The sequence below is a fragment of the Rhynchophorus ferrugineus genome, unplaced genomic scaffold (assembly GCF_030347505.1).
Source record: "Rhynchophorus ferrugineus isolate W39M unplaced genomic scaffold, kcgeb_rfMv2 rfM6, whole genome shotgun sequence".
NCBI lineage: Eukaryota > Metazoa > Arthropoda > Insecta > Coleoptera > Curculionidae > Rhynchophorus > Rhynchophorus ferrugineus.
In genome coordinates, this window is record NW_027472585.1 from 16,432,957 (window position 1) to 16,452,507 (window position 19,551).

At 31.6% G+C, this 19,551-nt stretch overlaps 3 protein-coding genes across 15 annotated transcripts in view; 1 reads left to right on the forward strand and 2 right to left on the reverse strand.

Moving 5' to 3' along the window:
* The window catches only part of rdgB (retinal degeneration B), a 30,961-nt gene extending 19,921 nt beyond the window's left edge, over positions 1-11,040 (reverse strand). For 6 of the 10 annotated variants that reach the window (XM_076407267.1, XM_076407265.1, XM_076407269.1 and 3 more), the window contains exon 1: positions 6,268-6,650. The gene's annotated coding sequence lies outside the window, so the exon portion shown is untranslated. Of the gene's footprint in view, positions 1-6,267; positions 6,651-10,666 lie in introns of those variants that run through there. The other 4 variants (XM_076407268.1, XM_076407266.1, XM_076407261.1 and 1 more) reach the window with 2 other exon arrangements.
* Positions 11,041-11,153: 113 nt separating this feature from the next.
* Positions 11,154-16,152, forward strand: LOC143198193 (contactin-1). Of its 4 annotated transcripts, none has more exons than XM_076407290.1 (6): positions 11,154-11,336; positions 11,428-11,685; positions 11,740-11,915; positions 12,278-12,407; positions 13,007-13,150; positions 13,681-16,152. In XM_076407290.1, exons 1-6 carry the CDS (start codon positions 11,285-11,287, stop codon positions 13,728-13,730), a joined length of 810 nt encoding a protein of 269 aa, XP_076263405.1. In that variant the 5' UTR covers positions 11,154-11,284; the 3' UTR covers positions 13,731-16,152. The 4 variants fall into 4 exon arrangements, with proteins under 4 accessions (XP_076263405.1, XP_076263404.1, XP_076263402.1 ...); XM_076407289.1 differs by having other exon boundaries at positions 11,155-11,336; positions 13,031-13,150; positions 13,713-16,152; XM_076407287.1 differs by having other exon boundaries at positions 11,157-11,336; positions 13,713-16,152.
* Positions 16,153-17,563: 1,411 nt separating this feature from the next.
* Positions 17,564-19,379, reverse strand: Cyt-c1 (Cytochrome c1). Its single transcript, XM_076407286.1, has 7 exons — positions 19,107-19,379; positions 18,900-18,947; positions 18,675-18,823; positions 18,455-18,620; positions 18,269-18,395; positions 18,029-18,213; positions 17,564-17,963 (listed from the first exon to the last, which is right to left on the reverse strand). Exons 1-7 carry the CDS (start codon positions 19,176-19,178, stop codon positions 17,787-17,789), a joined length of 924 nt encoding a protein of 307 aa, XP_076263401.1. The 5' UTR covers positions 19,179-19,379; the 3' UTR covers positions 17,564-17,786.
* Between the last annotated feature and the right edge of the window lie 172 nt (positions 19,380-19,551).

The window sequence follows — 19,551 nt, forward strand, 5'->3', positions numbered from 1 at the left end:
ATTTCAATCTTTTACTGTTTGCAGGCAACACATTATCTTCGGAAAATATTTCATTAAACTTTAGAATTGTGGCCAATGTACTTGGGAATGGGAATTGGTACAATTAGGGACCCTTTTTTCGTTTCTCAGCCATTGCAATTTTACAGCAATTACAATATCAACGTTTAGATTACTTAGCATTAAACAACAATGATTTTCTTACAAATAATTTAACGAAAAGCAAAAATAATTGATAAGATATGCGTGGTTATGAGTTAAAACATTAAAAATTCCTAAAGAGGTTTTTGACAAATATATTCGTAATGTACGGGTATATTTTGCATTAACTCTTAAAATTATTTTTCCTTGGGGCTGTAATAATATAGGATATATAGATTCTAAAAAATATTTATTGTAAAATTGCAACTGTGATTACTGAGATTTTACTTGAAAGAAATGCAGAAAACTTAAAAATTCGCAATGTTTAATCAAACACCTACCGAAACATTGACGTCACTTAACGTTTCCTAACCATCATTTTCGCATTCCAGCGTATGAACATTTTAGCATGCTTCGATTTTATTTGGATTATTTATGTTATATTTCACAGTTAAAAAATCGGTTTTGTACTACCAACGGAAGGAAAATAAATGAAAAATTGCACTTACATTTATAAAGGTAAATAACGAAAATTGGCCGAGAAACGATTCGTCGATGGTGACTATACTGTGTGATTGAAATAATAATTTAAAAAAGAATGGTACAACCGTTGTAGAATTGAAGTGAGTGGATATTCCAGGCATGAAATGTCGTCGAATACTGAAGAAAAGTAAAAAATACAGCACTTAATATGAAAATTCAGGCCTCAAAAAAAAAGTTCAAGTTGTCTAGTCCATAATACATAGTCAAAAGAGTACCCAATGTTAGCACGATCATCAGTTGGGAACTGTAAAAAAAGTAATATTGAAATTAAGTGTCCTACATTGGTTAAGACATATTAAAATTATATTGATGGCAAACCTACTGAAACTTTTTGATGATAATTTTAAAGTATAGTTGCACATGTATTTGACAACGCTACCAAAATTTTAATTTTACATAGTGGATAATTTTGCTGCTCTTTGGAATAAAAAAAATTTATTGTAACAAATTACTTTGTAATATTTAGGTAAATAAAAATGCACAAATTGTAATTTTGAAGTTTATTTTAATAACAACCGTACAAGCTTATAAAACCTCTCGTGCAGCTGCAATACTTCATCAAGTACTTTAAATTTGTGTTTTTGTGAAAATTTTGTCTATAACACGCATACCAAGCTGTAAAAAATTGATAATATCACATTAGTCAATCAAATATCAGTCATATTTAGCCTAGTAAGATATAGTTCATCGAATTATTTGATGTACAAGAAACCTGATATTTGACATTAGCTTTTTGTAATCTATCCATGAGAATATACATTAGATTATCTAATTATAACGCAAAAATATTAAAATAATGGCTAAATAAGACCAAAACAAATGCGTTTTTAGAATTATTATATTTCAACTTTTATTCCAAATAAAGTGAACACGTATAATTGACAAAAAGTAGTTTTTCAATATTAGTCGACATACGTCTTCTCGGCTAGTCTGTCCTAGTTAACATCTCCAATGTTCACGTTGAATTTTAACACAGGACATTTTTTTTTGTATTGCCTAGTAAAATAATATAAAAAAAGGCAAATACAAGATTTATGTGAGCATAGAAATCGGGATATCATGGAAATTATACTCACAAAAATATGGAAATTCCTCTCTGACGGACGATTTTTCTGTTTTCCTAGTTGTCTTAAGGATATATATTGGGTGTGTGAAAAAGTAACCCACTTTTTTAACGTTAAAACATAAAAAATCATCATCAGCGTATAAGTTCGCGACAGAAATTTTCTTAAAGTCAATAAACTAGATGCTATGGAAAAAATGTTGAAGGTGTATCCTTGCAATCCTTGTTGCAAAGGAAATGATTGTATCAAAATTGGTTTATGTCCAGGAATAATTGTATAACGTTTAACGTCATTATTAAATATTAATACAACTATCTCAAATAATGCTGGAAAGGTTGCTGGCTGGTGAGTTTATTGCTATACCTCTTTAAGTAACAGATCGATTGAAAAGTCCCCGGCCTGACACATAGATGACGCTATCAGAATTAAATCCATATGTTTTTTAGTTAGCCCTAACCCTCAAAAGATGCGTGTATATATTTGACAGCTGTCGGATCATTAGTTTGTCAATTATATCATTTTGAGTGAAGCAACTTTTGTTACTGTGAAAAAAATGGATTAAAAGGAATTTCGCGTGTTGATAAAATATTGCTTTTCGAAGGGAAAAAATACAGTTGAAGCAAAAACTTGGCTTGATCCGGACACTGCTCCAGGAAAATCAAACATCAAGGATCGGTATACTAAGTTTAGACGTGGTGAAATGAGCACCGAAGACGGTGAATGCAGTGGGCGCCCAAAAGACCGAAGAAAACATTATGGAATATGTTGAATAAAAAAATATTGTAAATAAAATGTGTTTTATTATGTTAGGCCGGGGACTTTTCAATTGACCTGTTATTATCTATTATGGACGCCGCCAAGATTATTATCTATATATGTTATACTATTTATCAAAGTATTTATAAAAATGGACGAGTTGCGGCTGCTTTCTAAATTCAAAATCAAATTAAGTTCTCAAACACTACTTTACTGATAATCCTGTAGTCGTTTAATTGTAATATTATTGTCTTAAATGCTAGGATCAGCAAAGTGTAGTATATTACGAGTCGCTAATGTCAATTGATCGAACGGAACGACATATTGTTGTAAAAGACTCCAGCAATAGTAAGTATCAAGTGTAGCAAGAAATTTGGAGGATACACTGTCGCAAAGCCGAATGAAACTCTTACCGCAGATGCTTACCAACTTCTACTGAAAAAAAATGAACGAAGTTGCCAAAAAGACCAGCATCAGTGAGAAACAGACGAGTAATATTCTTGCATGACAACGCTTGCCCATGTTGCAAGAATTGCTAAGGAGATACTATTGTAGCTGAAATAGTAAGTTAAGCCACACCCAGCGTATTCCCCAGAAATAGCGCCTTCTGATTACCACTTATTCAGATCGATGCAGCATAGCTTGGCTGGCACGAAATGTCTAAGAAGTGCGAAAATGGATCGATGATTTGACCGCTGCCAAATCAACACCACTCTATCAACATGGTATGGCCGTATTGCCAGAAAAATGAGAAATAATATACAAAATGCTTGAAAATATTTTGATTAATATATATGCAAATATTTCTCAATCAGATTTTAAAAAGATTCAGATTAAATAAATAATGTTTTCCATTTTTAACACAACACTTATCTTCTTTATATGTTAATTTGTTTTACGGAAAAATATTTTGAAATGTGAAAAAAGTAATCAGCAGGAGCTAAACCTGGTGAATAAGTTACGCCTTTAAACAGTTAGTCATAAGTTTTGAAGTTATAGCAGGTGCATTATTTTGACTGAAAAGTATTTGTCTTCAATGAATCGAGTTTGACCGAAAAGTTGAATGGATTTTGATGAATCAGGGTTTTTTGTTATGACGAAATATTAAAATAACATTGTATTTTTAGTTCTACTGTAGTCTTTTAGTGAAACTGCTTATTCCTCAAAAAAGTGTTAAAACAATAGCATTGACAGTGATTCATTAGAATTACATTTAGATAAGTCCTTGTGATTTTTGCCGAACTAAATAATGTACAAGTGTAAAACGCATTATTTTGTCTTTTTTAATTCATTAAAGTGGTAACAATTTTAGACATGAGACTTACGCAGTTGCTAACATCCGAACTATTGATATTGATAGTAATTCACGTTTCGCTATCCTTGCAAATTGCATCTTCAGTGCGGGAGCTCTAACACTGATGATTTAAAACCACTATACAACAAGATCAAAATGTTTAAACGTATTTTATGATTGACACATCACAGTTTAATGCGTGCAAGTCCAATATGGAGATGTTGAATGAATATTATCGTGATCCTATCGACAAAAGAGCTCTTTACTATGTATTTTACCATGTTGTGGCTGCCAAGGACTATTTTTCAATGCCTTCGAACTTATGCCCAACTTATAACTTTGAATAGAGTCATCTCAATTAAGACGTCAAAACGTCGCCATGGTGCCATATGTTATTATATTAGTATTATTATTATATGTTAATTATGCCCATTACATCTACTAGAATATCACCTCCCTACAAAACTGTTTCTTTTTATAGCTTCGCTCTTACTTTCTTAGTTTGAAGTGAACGAATAACTCTTTCCTTACAGGCAATATCCTTAGACCCATCATGATGAACCTTCCTTTTCAGTGCAAGGTATAAATGTTTAATAAAATGTTTTAAATTACATTTATACATAATATTAAGTTATTTTGTACATACGTCATCTAAATTTGTGACGTCAAAACGTCGCAATGTTGCCGCATAAACTATGAGTTTTAGTTCAGTTGGGCTTTGATATACAACAAAATTCTAATCTAAATAAAAAATTGAACAAAAATGTTATCAAATATAATTTAATTGAACATTATAATACATCTAAAAACTACAGTTAATTATATAGCCACAATAGTTCATAGATTAGAATTATAACTTCTTATCACTATTGCTTTCAAGAATTGCATACGTCTGCCAACCGGACGACTTTGACAGGCTCATTTGTTTACGCGTTAGAACTAATCAGACAGCTTTGTATCTCTTTTTAATTAGAATAAAATGAGAAGGAAAATATTGTCTAATTCTGAAAGGAATTTACAAATTCCGGCAGGCAATACATTAAACATCTTGATGACGTATGTACAAAAAAACTTTGAATAGAGTTTTGTATATTACAACATTTTAATACAAATAAAATAATGAATGAAATAAATGTTATAAAATACTATTTATTTTAACATTATAGTTATATAGATATACTATATCTACTGAATTTACTAAATGTAAGTATTTATGTTCTACGGTATATTCCTGTAATTTTCACTTTTTCCCTAGAGCTCCACTAAAGCTGATTAATTTCTATTTTTTTTTCATATTTATTTGACCGTAAAAAAAAACTATATGTATCGTTCATCTTCTATCTCCAATTTACCATTTTTAAATTAAATTTAAAAACAATAAAAACGTGGCTAACTTTTTCACTTAACATATTCTATACTTTGTTAATGACGAAAAACATTTTAATACTATACGAATATTATTCTTTCTGTTTTAACTATCCTAATAAAAACAATCCATTAATCTTGAGAAAGTATACTTTTGACATTTTGTGAATTTTAATACAAAATACTGGACATTCCCATAGTATTATTAAACATGTTGTCTGTTTAATATATTTATAGACAATAATACATCTGTTTGTATATACAATAGTGTATACTGAAACATTCAAATTTAACATTTAAAAAAAATGTGTTTATTTGAACAGAATTAGCTCTACCATAACGTGTAAATCTGCATTACATATAACAAGGAATTTCGGGTGCTTTTATACTGATATATGCGCGATATATCAAGAATTATTTATAACAAAGCATAAATATTTATTCTCGTACATTGAAAAGTTTGATTTCGAAATGTTTCGTTCTATTTTTGTTTGAACTGTGCAAGTGGGATAGTTTTTGACAATCCTCGAATGACATTGACACTGAATTATGATAGAAAATCTTAATTTTAAAATGTTTTAATAAAGCAAGCAAGAGAGGTACCCTGTAATATACAATAATATACAAGTAGAATGTATATGACCCTAACATTTGCTTAAAATATAGATATTTAAATATTATTATTATACTAGCATAAGAACGTTGTGTATTCTATTTTTTTACAATTATTTTGAACAATGCGCTATCATGCATATACAAATATGTAATTGACAAATTTTGTCTAATTTCAAGAGATAATTAGACCTAGAGACGAACGTTGACAAAAAAAGCAATATTAATTATTCTGTATGTAAAGGTAGCACTGAATGTTTAACGTTCATCTACGGGATGTATAGGGCAAATTTCAGTGACGTCACTTTGTCGCTTTAATGACGTCAAATGCTGGAAATAAAACTTAAAAAAAGATTCGTCTAGTGTAAAACACATCAATTAGGATTTATTTTGAATAGTAGGTACAATTTTTTTCTTAGAAAGGCATTAAAACTATTTCTCTTAGAACAAACACAACTGGTCTAACGTGAATTCGAAGAGATAACAGTTACTTACACAGTGGGTCGTGAATTCGAACTGTAACGAAGATGATAGACACTTTCACAATCCTGACGTTGATGTGCGACACAAAACGTTAAAAAACCGCGTCCACTGACACCCGGACCACCGGCATTATTTAAACGACGGCGAATATTTGAGCACAATCCCTCAAAGGGCGGTCGCGTACGACTTCTCTCTGGAAGCTCTCTCCGAATCGCGTAGGTGCTGCTTCGCGAATGTTATCCTGCTGCTAGCATCGCCGCTTAGTCCACAGCACAGGCACGGACTAGCCCAAAATGACGGGCGTCGATTTTTTTCAGTTTAATTATACGTCAAACAATTGTAGCTTAAACCGGACGTCAAATGATTGATGCCTACACGACACACTCGATTGAAACAATCGTTTTTGACGGATTTTGCCGGCGATATTATTCGAGCGCAGCTAACAGGAGTGCGGTTTTGAGAGATACACCAAATGTTGTGGTTTTTTTCCTGATATGAGTTTATAGATATATAATATCTAGAACATATAGTAATAAATATATAGTGTTTATTTTAAATTATTTAATAGCTAAGACAATTGATATAAATAAAGTTACAATTATGAAATATACGTCAATGTAAAAAACAGTATCGGACGTCAAGTAATTGACAGTATAACTCACTTGATTTTTTAAATTTATTTTTCAAGCGAATTGAAGTGTTTTACATGTATAAAAATATTTAAAACTCATGTAATATTAGTGACAGGAAAATCTAATGCAAACATGATTTTGCGATATTTTAAATTAATTCCTGATGTTTATGCCTAAATAATATAATAAACAAAATATATAATATTTAATATCGTTTACCGTAGATAAGCTACAACAGTTATAAAACCAAACCAAAATTATTTTATCTTTTTATTGACCAATCGGTTATTAACTAATTCCCAATTCACTTGGAGCGATAATCTATTAAAATGAAAAAAAAAAAAACGATATTTTTGAGAATCAGTGACAGTGGCGCAAAACTAACATTCTACAAGAAATATGAACATTGACATTCCCTTATATCTATGCAAATACATAAATACTCATGTTTGATGAATATTTAATAAAAAAATAAATTAATGACAAAAAACTAATAATCATTACCCATAAAATAAACATATCTGTTTTTGTTCGAACTTAATTCTAGTTCAGGTAATATGAGTTCATCGGTTAAAGTGAATTAAATTTAGGTAATCATATTTAAGCCTATCTATAAGAGGCTTCTAATTCTTTGCTTAGAACGAACGTGTACGGTTTCATTTGTTTGTTCCCAATAATGGCATCGTTATTAGATTACAGCGCTCGTTATTTTTTTGTTTTGTTTTTCGAATTATGGTAATAAAGTAATTCGAGTTGTAAGGGTAATTAGAGTCGTTTTAAACAACTAGGTTGGCAACAAAATGACTTCGCATCTGTGTAAATCGTATTTTGCGAAATCTGTCAGTGCTGCGACTATTTTTGACATCTAGGTTAGGTTATAAGAAATTTTGTTTGCAGTTGTCAACAAGTCTAAGTTGGCGAATTTATTCAAATCAATAGTGAAATTTGAGAGGGTATTGATTTATGAGTATTGATATGACCACTCTAATTGATTAAAAATATCTGATGATCGGAAATTTATCATTAAACTTTAATAACGACAATAAATACGACCGTCTGAGACTATCCAATTAATTTGTTGAGTTTTATCGATAAAATTATTTATCGGAAATTTGCACCTTACACTGATTTGGATATATTCATAAAATAAAGAATGAATTAATTCCTCGTGATATCATCAGCAACATTCAAAAAGGACGTACTAAGAAATGTATGTTTAATTAATGTTTAATCCATGTTATGTCTAATTTGCTTGGGCTTTATTAAAGATCCATAAAAAAATTGTAACGCTGATAAACCAAAAACTTACCGTGTGGAAATGCTTGATTCTGTACAGAGTAAATCGCATATGCGGGAAGTTTTACTTTTTGACTGTAATTTGAAAAAGAAAGAGAATTAATGTCATCGAATGCTGTGTGAAGCTTATGGCAACCATACTCCATCGATTCCCATATGTGAACACTGGTTTCGACGATTTAAAAGTGGTAATTTTAACACCGAAGACAAAAAGCGTTCTGGACAGCCAAAAAAAAACTGAAGGCGGGGGTTTGGAGGCATTAGTCGATGAAATCATCAAAGGGAATCGCTATCAAATACAACTGATACATTTGACACCAGCATTCCGCGAAAAAACGCTGGAATACGAGCAAGGATACAACAATATTATTCTTCGGCATGACAACGTTCGACCACATATTGCAAAGCCAGTGAAAATATTTGGAAACATTCAAATGTGAAGTGCTATCCCAACCGTCGTATTCTTTTTCGCCCAATCTCCTTGTGCTACTTGTTCCGACATGTGAGTCGTGACCTGTCTGAACAGCGCTTCACTTCTTATGAAGATACCAAATAAATGCAATGCAATATTTTGCATAAAATACATTATACCATTTTTTGCACAATAAAGCTTCAATTTAAAAAAAAGTCCTTTAAAACTAATTTATAGAACTTTTTTCAATAAAACTGTAGCAAAAATATTCAAACAGAAAACTAAAATACTTTTCGATACTATACGCCAACTCGATAATAGAGATTTTTCGAAAGCTTTGTTTTCCTCTTGAAATAAACAAGTTTTGTTATTTACGACTAGTGAAGTCTTAAATGCATGTTGCTACCGTGCCAAAAAACAGAAACGCTATAATTTCAATTGCTCATCGAGTATCCTTGAAAATATTTTATATCAACAAATTTTAAAATGAATATAACCGTGAAAATGGCATTATAACAACATTTATCGTGATGAACGTTCTGCCGGCCAAATTTTGCTTTATTTAAATCGAAACTGCAGCTACCCGGTCTCTTCGTATAGTATATTTTCCCACCGAAACTCGAAATTTGCGTCGAGTTCGGACCTGAACATTCAGAACCACGCGGGTCTCTTATTGATCGTCTATACCCAGCGGTTTGTCCGTTTTTAAGCTCACGCTGTCACCTGAGCACCCTTTACACCAAAAGTAACAGGTAGCACTGGCGGCGAATGAATACAGCAGGTTATTGTATTCGCATTGGCTAAAAATTATCAGATAATAGTAGGCGATGAATTCTGCATGAACTCTTCGTAGTAAACACGCAACACTAAAATTTCGCGTTGTTGATAAAGCCAGATCAACCTGCTATCTGAAACCGTGAAACTTCCACATCTCAGACCCGGTAATTCTGATCAAAAATTGATCTCTTAAATTGAAATCCGATCATAAATTTGATCTGAATGGACAAAGCTCTGATATATTTATTGCGTAGAGACTTTCCTTTCTTCTAATCTACGTTTAAGACGTTTGTTCATTATATTCGTTATGATACATGACAGATTATTTAATGTAAAATAATTTTTCAAGCGAAAATCGAAACAAGTACCATCAAAGTAGTGTCATTAAACTTTTAAACAATACCGGAAATTCGTTTCCGTTCATTTTTCTATATCGTTATTCGCTAACAAATAAACTTCTGTAAAATGATAAATATTCCGACACCTATAATGTATTTAAAAAGACATATCATTAAATTAAATACCTGAAATCAAATAAATATCAGTTAAAACAAGGCTAAATCATTTAATATTATTGCATAGCGTGACCGAGTGCACATAAAAGCTCAAATTTATGATTTGAGGTTTGCTTTCATTAGATATTTTTAGAATTAATTCTTTATTTTATTGCCCATGTCAAGGATAAATCCCGACAAATCGATACATTTCAATGTTAACATATACGTAACTCCTCAACAAGATGCATTAATAACTTATTTTTTGATGATCAGCTAATTTGATATTACCTATCATTTGACCGTTTTGTTATCTATCTCTCATTCAGTAATCCCAAAATAAAGGCAAATCAAAATAAAAATATTAAATTATATTTAAATTTATTTTATATTATTTACAAGCTATAAGAAAAACAACACCAACATAAAACTAGACACTAAAAATAAAATATTCTTGAAAATAAAATTATTTTAAACTTGTATTTGCGTTAATTTCCTTAATCCACTGTTTTTCTATCTTTGGCCACTCCGGTAACCTTTGACATTTAAAGTTAAACCAAAGGAACAAAGGCACAAATAATACACAATAAATTACAAGACACTAAATAGCAAGCAATACTTTTAGCAGCCTTAAATTATTAACAATTTTTATTGAAATTGTTAGCAATTTAAGATACATTCCAAAGTACTACCAAAATAAAAAATATTCTGTAATATAATTTTTCCTTAATTGTATGTGTGAACCAAAATATTTCATTCTGATAATAATAATAAAACGTACTTACGCCAAAATGACTTACCTTAAGGTTTGTTTATGTCAATAATTAACAGGAGACACAACAAATTATATATGTTATCATTCATCAATTTAGTTATAATATTTTTATAACATCAAAAATACCGTAAACCTTTATCAACTTCCTAAAAACATATGTTCCGTCAAAGGGTCAAAGTTCCAATGTTGCCATAGTTTATTTTTATTTTCTCAATATTCCCTTACTGAAAGAACTTTACGGATATCTATTAACACAATTAAGGTTTTTCGGTTTTATATGAATGTTATATTTATATTCGATCTCTACTTCATATCTTATGACTGTATTGTTATTAAACTGTTATTAAATTTTATATCCAATCTTTTGTTAACCTAATTATAACGAGGTTTGGCACCACAGCACTGAAATACGCATTTGGAGAATACGTCCTCTGAATCATTTCCATGTCGTCCAACTGAATTTTAGTGTTATTTTCGGAGAGTACTATTATACTTTTGGTTATTTTTCTTTTCTTATATTGCCGATCAATATTCATTGTAGGGGTGTTTTCAGTTTTCAGGCGGTTTAGTTGTCAAATTTGACAAATATTATGAGTTAAAAACTATGGTTTTATTAGTGCAAAGTTAAATCTAATATGGAATTATGTATAATACGTTGGGACCTGTATTGTGTTTAAGTTTTTTTATTATCAGCGGTAAACAAACCTTGTAACTGTTATTATGCGTATTTGTTGTTTTTGCTAGGTCATGATAACAGAGTGACTCATTGTTTTTCTTCTGTTTTAGGAGCTACAAAGTCCAATATTAAGAGAGTATCAGTAGATATAGGAAAAAACGTCACTATACAATGCCCTTTACACAAAACAAAAGACGTAATGTGGGAGCGAGAAGGTCGAACTGCCGACGAGAATATAAAAATGAACGTTTTGGAAAATGGATCTTTGTTCCTTCAGGAAGTTGACCGGAATGATTCCGCTATATACTCGTGTATTAGAGAAAACGATGTTAAAGATATTCGGGGACGAGTCAACGTAACTGTTAAGAGTAAGTTTTTTTTGGCATATCTCTTAAGTAATTTTGTCAACATTTTTCTTATAGCTCCTCCTCCACCATTAGTAGTATCAATAAAGCCCAGTACAATATTAGCACTGATACTATGGGATGTTAAAGGTACTGGGGGTTATCCTATTGTTAATTTTACTGCTCAATATCGATTAGCATACAGCAATACTAGCTGGATACCGATTTCACCCAATCACATAACTCCAAATTCAGTAAGTCATGCATGGAGCTTTGTACATTGATGCAGATCGAAAAGTTGAAATTGTTCATTTGTTTTTTCATTTAGTATAGAAGTAGTGATAGTGATAGATATTAGAGTGGTCCATAAGTGAGTAGCAATTTTTCAATTACTTTTTTGGTCATTCCTTTGCTGAAGAGAAGCAGAATCCAGAAGGATACTCTAGAAATGGAAGTAATAACAAGAAGGTAAGGTTAGTACATCGTGTGGACATTGAAAAGTAAAATTAAGTCTTATGGACTGCTGGGTTATTGATGTCTGTAGCATACCAAGTTTTTTTTTTAATTAAATATTTTCAATTAATAAGCGAGTAAGATACATATTTTGTTCACATAGAGGCAAGTGGAAGTATATAATTTGATCCCAAACACCACCTATGAATTCAGAATTTGGGCTACCAATCAGCTGGGAAAAAGCCCCATTGTCAATGTATTTGGTACAACTAGAAACCATTATCCAGAAAGAGGTAAATAGGAAATAGTGTTGCTTGCTTTGTGCAAAACATTTTGTGTAGTTTGTGTTTGGTGGGGAAAAGAGTAATTTCCGTTTTTCCTAATAGATGGCCATATCTCGCCTTCAATCATCATTTATTTCAGTTCTTAATAGTTATAGAGCTGGTTTAAAAGGAGGCTTGTGAAAATCACTTACATTTTACATCACTTTAGATTTTTTGACCAGAAATCGCACAACTTAAAACAAAAGTCAGATCGAAACGGCACATATATATGTTTTAAACATCATTAATCAAGTAATATTTGAAATTTATATAAATTAATTCGTTTTGAAAAATGTGAGAACCGAAATTACTCTTTGACCAATCCATTGTGTGCATGGATATATCGCTGTTTTTTTTTCATTAATGGTTATGAGCGTGAATGTCCCAATGATGATTGGAACGATTGCTGTACTGGTGTCGAACTGAGCTGATTCACGTTAACATACGATGCTGAGCACTTATCTGCTTTCATAAAAATACACACACACTGCCTAAAGCCTCGCCTCTCTTCTTTTTTCCTTCCATCTTTTTGGTGTTCTCCCTCAATTTCCTCTTCTTTTTCACCAAAGAATTAGCCAGACATTTGTTAGAAGGGGCCGACAAGTTCGACACTAGATGGTGGGCAGTGGCGGTCGGTATTGTTATGGGGACCTTGGTGCTACTTGGGATAGGGACCTGCGCATTGTTGTATCAGGAATGTAAAACGCCTACTGGTAAGTCGCCAATCACGTTATCCTTGGAAAGATGTCGGTGTTGTGATAGAAACATTATTGAAACCCGTTGTAGCGTTTCTGATTTGATCAAAACCTGTGATAGGCGTGAAGAAAAGTAATTCATATTTTTAACATGTTATAAGAGTTTGCAAAATTATTTTTATTCAACAATTTCATCACCATCTTTGCAAAAACCAACTTCTTGCTTACATTATAAAAGTAGTAACGTTCCGTGACAATAAGAACGTCGGCTTTTAAAGAAAACGAAAACATCAACTTTTTATTCCCTATTTGGCAGAAATAAAAAAATAAAGACGTGGAGTACTGTCTGGGTTATATTGTCCAGATGTATGGTTGCTCGTATAAATAGTTCTGTTCCTTTTTTTTAACAATATGATAGAGCAATATTTACAAAATACTTCATTAAAAAATTTAGAGAATTAGAGTGAGAATTATCAGTTATCTGTATCCCCCGAATTATTACACATTAAGTTTCAGTAATGTCTCATTTGTTTCGTCAATCTTTCTAGGTAAAACAAACGTAAATTTTCTATATTCACAGTGGAAGAACAGGAAGTGATAGAGCTAGTCCCTAACATAATCCTGAATCCGGGATTCGAAGGTACCGCTGCGAACCGTACCGAACCGGACGAGAATTCTAATAATGAGAACCCAATGCGCCTTAACAACAATACAGTAGTTCAACCGAGAAACGTTTAGTAGTTTTATAAGAAATCTGGCGACGGTTTTCAACACATTATTTTCGGTTTTCCCCCGATGGCCATCTGCAGGAACTCTGAAATCGATCGACCATCGGTGGAGTGCATTTTTATTAAGAACACTTTGCGTTGTGATATTTTTGTGATTTAAGTTTAAGTTCTCCAACCATTTCACGCCAATTCAGATAATCAAAATATTTTTATACGACTCTGTTTAGTTTTGTGTCTGATCTTTTCAATAGAAAACATATCCCGGCAAACGTATATTTTACATTTTTAGGGTTACACGAAATTATCCTCGAAATATATGCGCACAGCCGTTATTAAGCATTTTACATATAATTGGGGCTTTTAGACTTAAAATGTATTTATCTATAGGTTGTGTATAAATTCATCTTAATGGCTAAAAAATCGCTATTGTTTTTATCGCATCAATATATATAAGCGAATCAATTGACTAACTAACCTGTTTGTTATTTGTTCTGACCTAAAAATAATAAAAGTCAAAAAGAGTATTATTAACTTCTTGTTGGCCAAAAATGGATTCATCCTCGTTAATCTGCGTATATATTTATTATGTCGATTTGTTGATCAAAGCATTGGTGTTTTGTTTTTGAGTAATAGTAACGGACTGTAAAATGATGTTAATTCGTGCAGAATTTAAACATTGTAACTTATACACAGGATTTGAGGGGACCAACACATTATTTTGAAAATCTTATTATTTCTTAATAAAATTGCGAATTTAATATATCAATGAGAAATTAACAAATTCAAAAATAGAGGTACCTGTACGTTGGTAATAGTTAATAACAGGTTAGTTTACATGTAAATATTTGTTGTCTCTGTTTATGGACTTCTTTTAGTATAGACAGACAGCAAATTGTGCTGTGTGCGTATATTTTAAGGAGAAATCTAATTTGTTTTGAATTAGTTTGTGCCGACCTTCGGTTAGGACAATGTAAGATGCAGAAACTGAGGCTTCCGTTGTAGTAATGTAAGATGTACTGATTTCTCGGGTCTTCGGTTGGAATCAATGAAAATTCATGTGTTAAAACGCGCGACGAGGCCCGATCAATTATCAAATGAACACGTTAAACCAGAGTTGTGAATGTAGAGTTCCCGTAAGCTTAAATAAATATGTTTAGGATATATTTATACATTGAACAGGGTCTCCTGTGGGCGAACTTTATATTGTTACGGTTATAGTTTTTAGATTCGCACTGAGTTAACGAAATCGTGGGCACTATATTGGCTTGGTTATGTTTTCTTTCTTGGCTCGAAAACTTTATCACCATAGATTGATACTTTTCCTAATTAATTTATAGACTAGATCAAGTTCCCCTGGCTTCAACGTCAACTTTGAATTATCTTATGCTAGTGTCTACGAGACCAGTATTCATTTTTTTAAATAGTAATAGGCAATGCCTGGGCTTGTATTGACTTTCTGACGAACAGAAAAAAGAAAATATTTATAAGCTTTCTAATGATAAGATATATAAAATATAATCAGTGCCTCTATAATAGATATTTGTCAAATTGATATATCAAATTGTATAAGTTTTTGAGCACATACTATTTTTATGTGAGAAAAACACAGACTGAGAATATTTTTGATTGTTTCGTTTTGTTTTTCCGTTGATAGATTGTTAGGCGATTCTACGTAGGTCATTCCATTTTTGACGCGTCACTAGATCGGAAGAAATACTAATTTTCGACGCTTCTACAATCGCTTTTACGGGCTTTTAAACTAAACACTTGACGAAATAGTTGTATCGTGGTAAAAGTTTACTTTTTTTCTTACCTGAATCATATATATAACGTTTGTAATTATTGCTTTTGTAAAGAAAGTCTTGTGATAATATTAATATTAAACGTTGGTGTTTTGACGCTTTTTATATCTCAAAAATCTTCCAAAATTTATTCGGTTCGTTAGGACTCCTTTCTGATTAATCCAACAATCGATATTAAAACAAATTTGTATGAGTAATATAAATATCAGTTCAATATTACTAAATAATAGAATAAGTATTTTTGTATTATTTTCAGTAAATTATTGATAATAACTGTAAAAACACTACAGGTTGTGAGTTTTTATTTTAAGTATCGATTTAGTTCGGCTGTTGTAACCTCAAGTATTTTGTACGCTATGTTTCTATCGAACTCTGGAAAATAGTTGACATTTGTTTAAGATTGATGCTACTGCTACCTGTATCATTTTTACTATCTCGTTTATTTATCGCTTTTTGCCTAAGTATTTTTTAATAAATCTTTAGAAACGCATACTTGTCTTTTTTAACGCCTCTATTACATTTTTTGACATTATGACATTACTTTAAAATGTCAAAATTACAAATTAAGTTATTTATAAAGCCAATATCGATATAAAAAGTAGTACTGTAGATATTCTATCTTAAGTATATAATTATTTTCCTAAATCAAGTTAGATAAAACTTTTTAAACAATTTTTTTTTCTACGGTAAGTCTATCGAATTCTAAGAGAAATATTTATCTTTTATTTTTTATAGATTTTTTGAAAAAACTAGCTCATGTTTTTTTAGTCACTGAAACATCCTTGACATGATAGTTTAAAATGTCAAATGTTGGAACCGATTTTGTAGAATCGATTTGGAGGTGTTTGGGCAATTAAAACACTGGATTCAATTGAGTCACTCTCTATTTATTTCGACAAACATCTCGGTCAAAGCCCCAACACAGAATGAATCAAGATGGCGGGATCTTCATCCTGTCCGGATGGCATTAGTACGAGCATGCGCCGTACCGCTCAGTACAATTTATAGGAAATTACTTTAATATCGACTATGCAACCATATATACATGAGGGCGTAGCATGTAGGCGCATCCACTCAATTATTTATATATCCAACAATATAGTTTTAACACATTAACATTTTGCGTGTTAGATGGAAGTGTCATAATCATAGGTTGAGTTTTGCATTCCATTTTAAAATGAGGAAAGTAGATTTATTTGTAGATTATGTTATATTATATTAAAATGTCAAAAATTAAAAACTAATCCGCAGTCGCTTTTTGCTTAATATATAATTCCAAACAAAACTAAAAAGTCAAATTTATTATTTTCTAGACCATAATGACAGATTACTGATGTTATATTACAGTATGATAATCTTTATTTATATTATAATTTAACAGTTGTTGGATATATAAATAATTAGGTGGATGCGCTTGCATCTGACGATGTATATATGGTTGCATAAGCAGTTCCATGTAAATTGTAATGAGCGCTACGGCGCATGCTCGTACTAATGCCATCCGGACAAGATGAAAATCCCGCCATCTTCATCCATTCTGTGTTGGGCCTTTGACCGAGGTGTTTGTAGAAATAAATAGAAAGTGACTCAGTTGAATTCCGTGTTTTAATTGCCCAAACACCTTCACCAAATCGATTCTACAAAATCGGTTCTAACACAGTACTAAAAATATGAAAATACTTTTAATCCCATAAAAAGCATTTTAAAAATATCTGGTATATAAGCCAAGTATTTTTTGTGTTGGGTATAATTTAATGAATAATTTGACATATTTTCTTAGGTCTGCTCCTTTCTCTTATCTATAATTAAAATGTTAAAATTGTGATTTACTAGGTTAATCGCTCTATTTAAGTCAATAAATAAATAAGGAAAGGTTTTTATTTAATTTAAAAAGCGATTCATAAAATTTACGTTTTTAATTAACAAATAACGTGACACATTCAACTGACTCAACACGCGAAGTGTTTTTCACATGGCCTAAGTGAAGTGGTAAATATCAAAGTAAAAATATACTGCGCTGATTTTCAACTCATATTTACATTAAATAATATTATACTTATTTATATTATAAATTGGCTAACTGGTCACGCTGCTCGAGGATCTGTTGGATGAGCCTACACATGTTTACTTGTCTTTAGGCTGGAATCCTATTTTTCTTGTTTTGAGTGAGGCCCACTTGGATCGCTTGGCATAATAACTGAGTAGGAATAGTATGGTGAAAATACCGATCGCTTTAATGGTCATACGTTTACGATCATCATGCTCTGGTTCGGCAGTCCATTTTAAGAAAGTTGATACATCCTGTTACCAACACATTTATTAACCAATAAATTTATATACATATAAATGTATGGTTGTCATGTTACCTTAGCAAGTTGACTGGCTGTCGCAGGGGTACCATCAGAATACTCTATAACTTCATTATACAATGCTTGGGCCATAGAAATAGCTCCACCTGGGAAGTATGGATTGTAATATTGACCTTCTCTAAGAATTACACCAGCTGGTGCATCATAATATCCCGTAAGAAGAGAAAAGATGTAATCTTCTCCTGCAGGAGTTTTGAATATTAAAAAATTATCATTAACATTATTATATTCTTATACCTCCATGTCTAGCGGAAACGATATAACTTAAATCTGGTGGGAAAGCACCATTGTTAGCTGCTCTCGCTGCTTCCTCATTAGGATAAGGATTAGGGAAATAGTCTGATAGTTTTCCTGGCCTTTGGAACTACAATATATAATGAACCTCATGCCAATTCAATCTTCACAATCATAATATCCACCTACCATGTTTCCTTGATCATCAGGGCCATCAGTAACCATCTGTTCTTCAGCTTCTGCTTTAGCCTCTTCTTCAGTATGTGTCACACCAACTAAGTTACGGTAAGCAATAAATCTCATAGAATGACAAGCAGCACATACCTGTTTATAAACCTCATAACCACGCCGTACGCTAATATAACATACAATTAATAAATATGATATTTCATCCCATATGTAAGGTTACCTAGCATGGTCAAGGGATTTAAACCAACCATTGTGACTCCAAGGATTTTTTGGTGGATGAAGTTCCAGGTCTGATGCTCGAACAGATCTATCTAGCGCCACAATTAGAGCGCCAGCACCACCAGCCAATACTCCTAAACTACCCAAAAGCTAAAACATCACCGTTTAATTATTCAATTATCTTAAATAATATTGTTATATATTATTATAATTATTGATTTCTTACAGCTTTCCTTCCTTTGGTCCATTCTCTCGTTGTGGAAAAAGAATTAATCTGAAAAAAGTTTTAATTCATTGATAATATTTAATGTAATGACATAACTAGGTGAACTTTAGTTAGGATTTTTTAAATTAATTATGACGTCTCGCAGAAAATTATTTATTACTCTTTATAAAGGCAATAGGTCAATTACAATAGTTATAAAGTAAATACCTGATTTAAAGCAGGTGCTGTTTTTGATTTTAACAGACCAGCACCACAAACTCGACCTACAGTGGCAGCCATGTTCGACAGGAGAGTGAGCGCCGGTTTCGTTACGTAACCTTAAATCTTTCTTAAAACGCTATACTTGTAGGATACATAGAAGTCCGCGTACAAAGTTAAAAAAATCTTCGATAATTCTTCACTTGAAGGAAAAACCGAAGATATTTTCAGCTTTTTGACATTTACGTAATGTACTTTGATTCTGGGGATTTTAGTTTCTTAGTTATTGATACTGTTGGGGATATCAGGATTCATAATTTCTATTACTTATAATGAAACGAATTTGCTACATTAATGTTCGTTTTTTTTGTTATAGATAAAATATGTTATTTAATTTTATGAATCACGGTATCACAGCCGATTTAACACGATAAAGTAAAAGTAGAAAATTTTA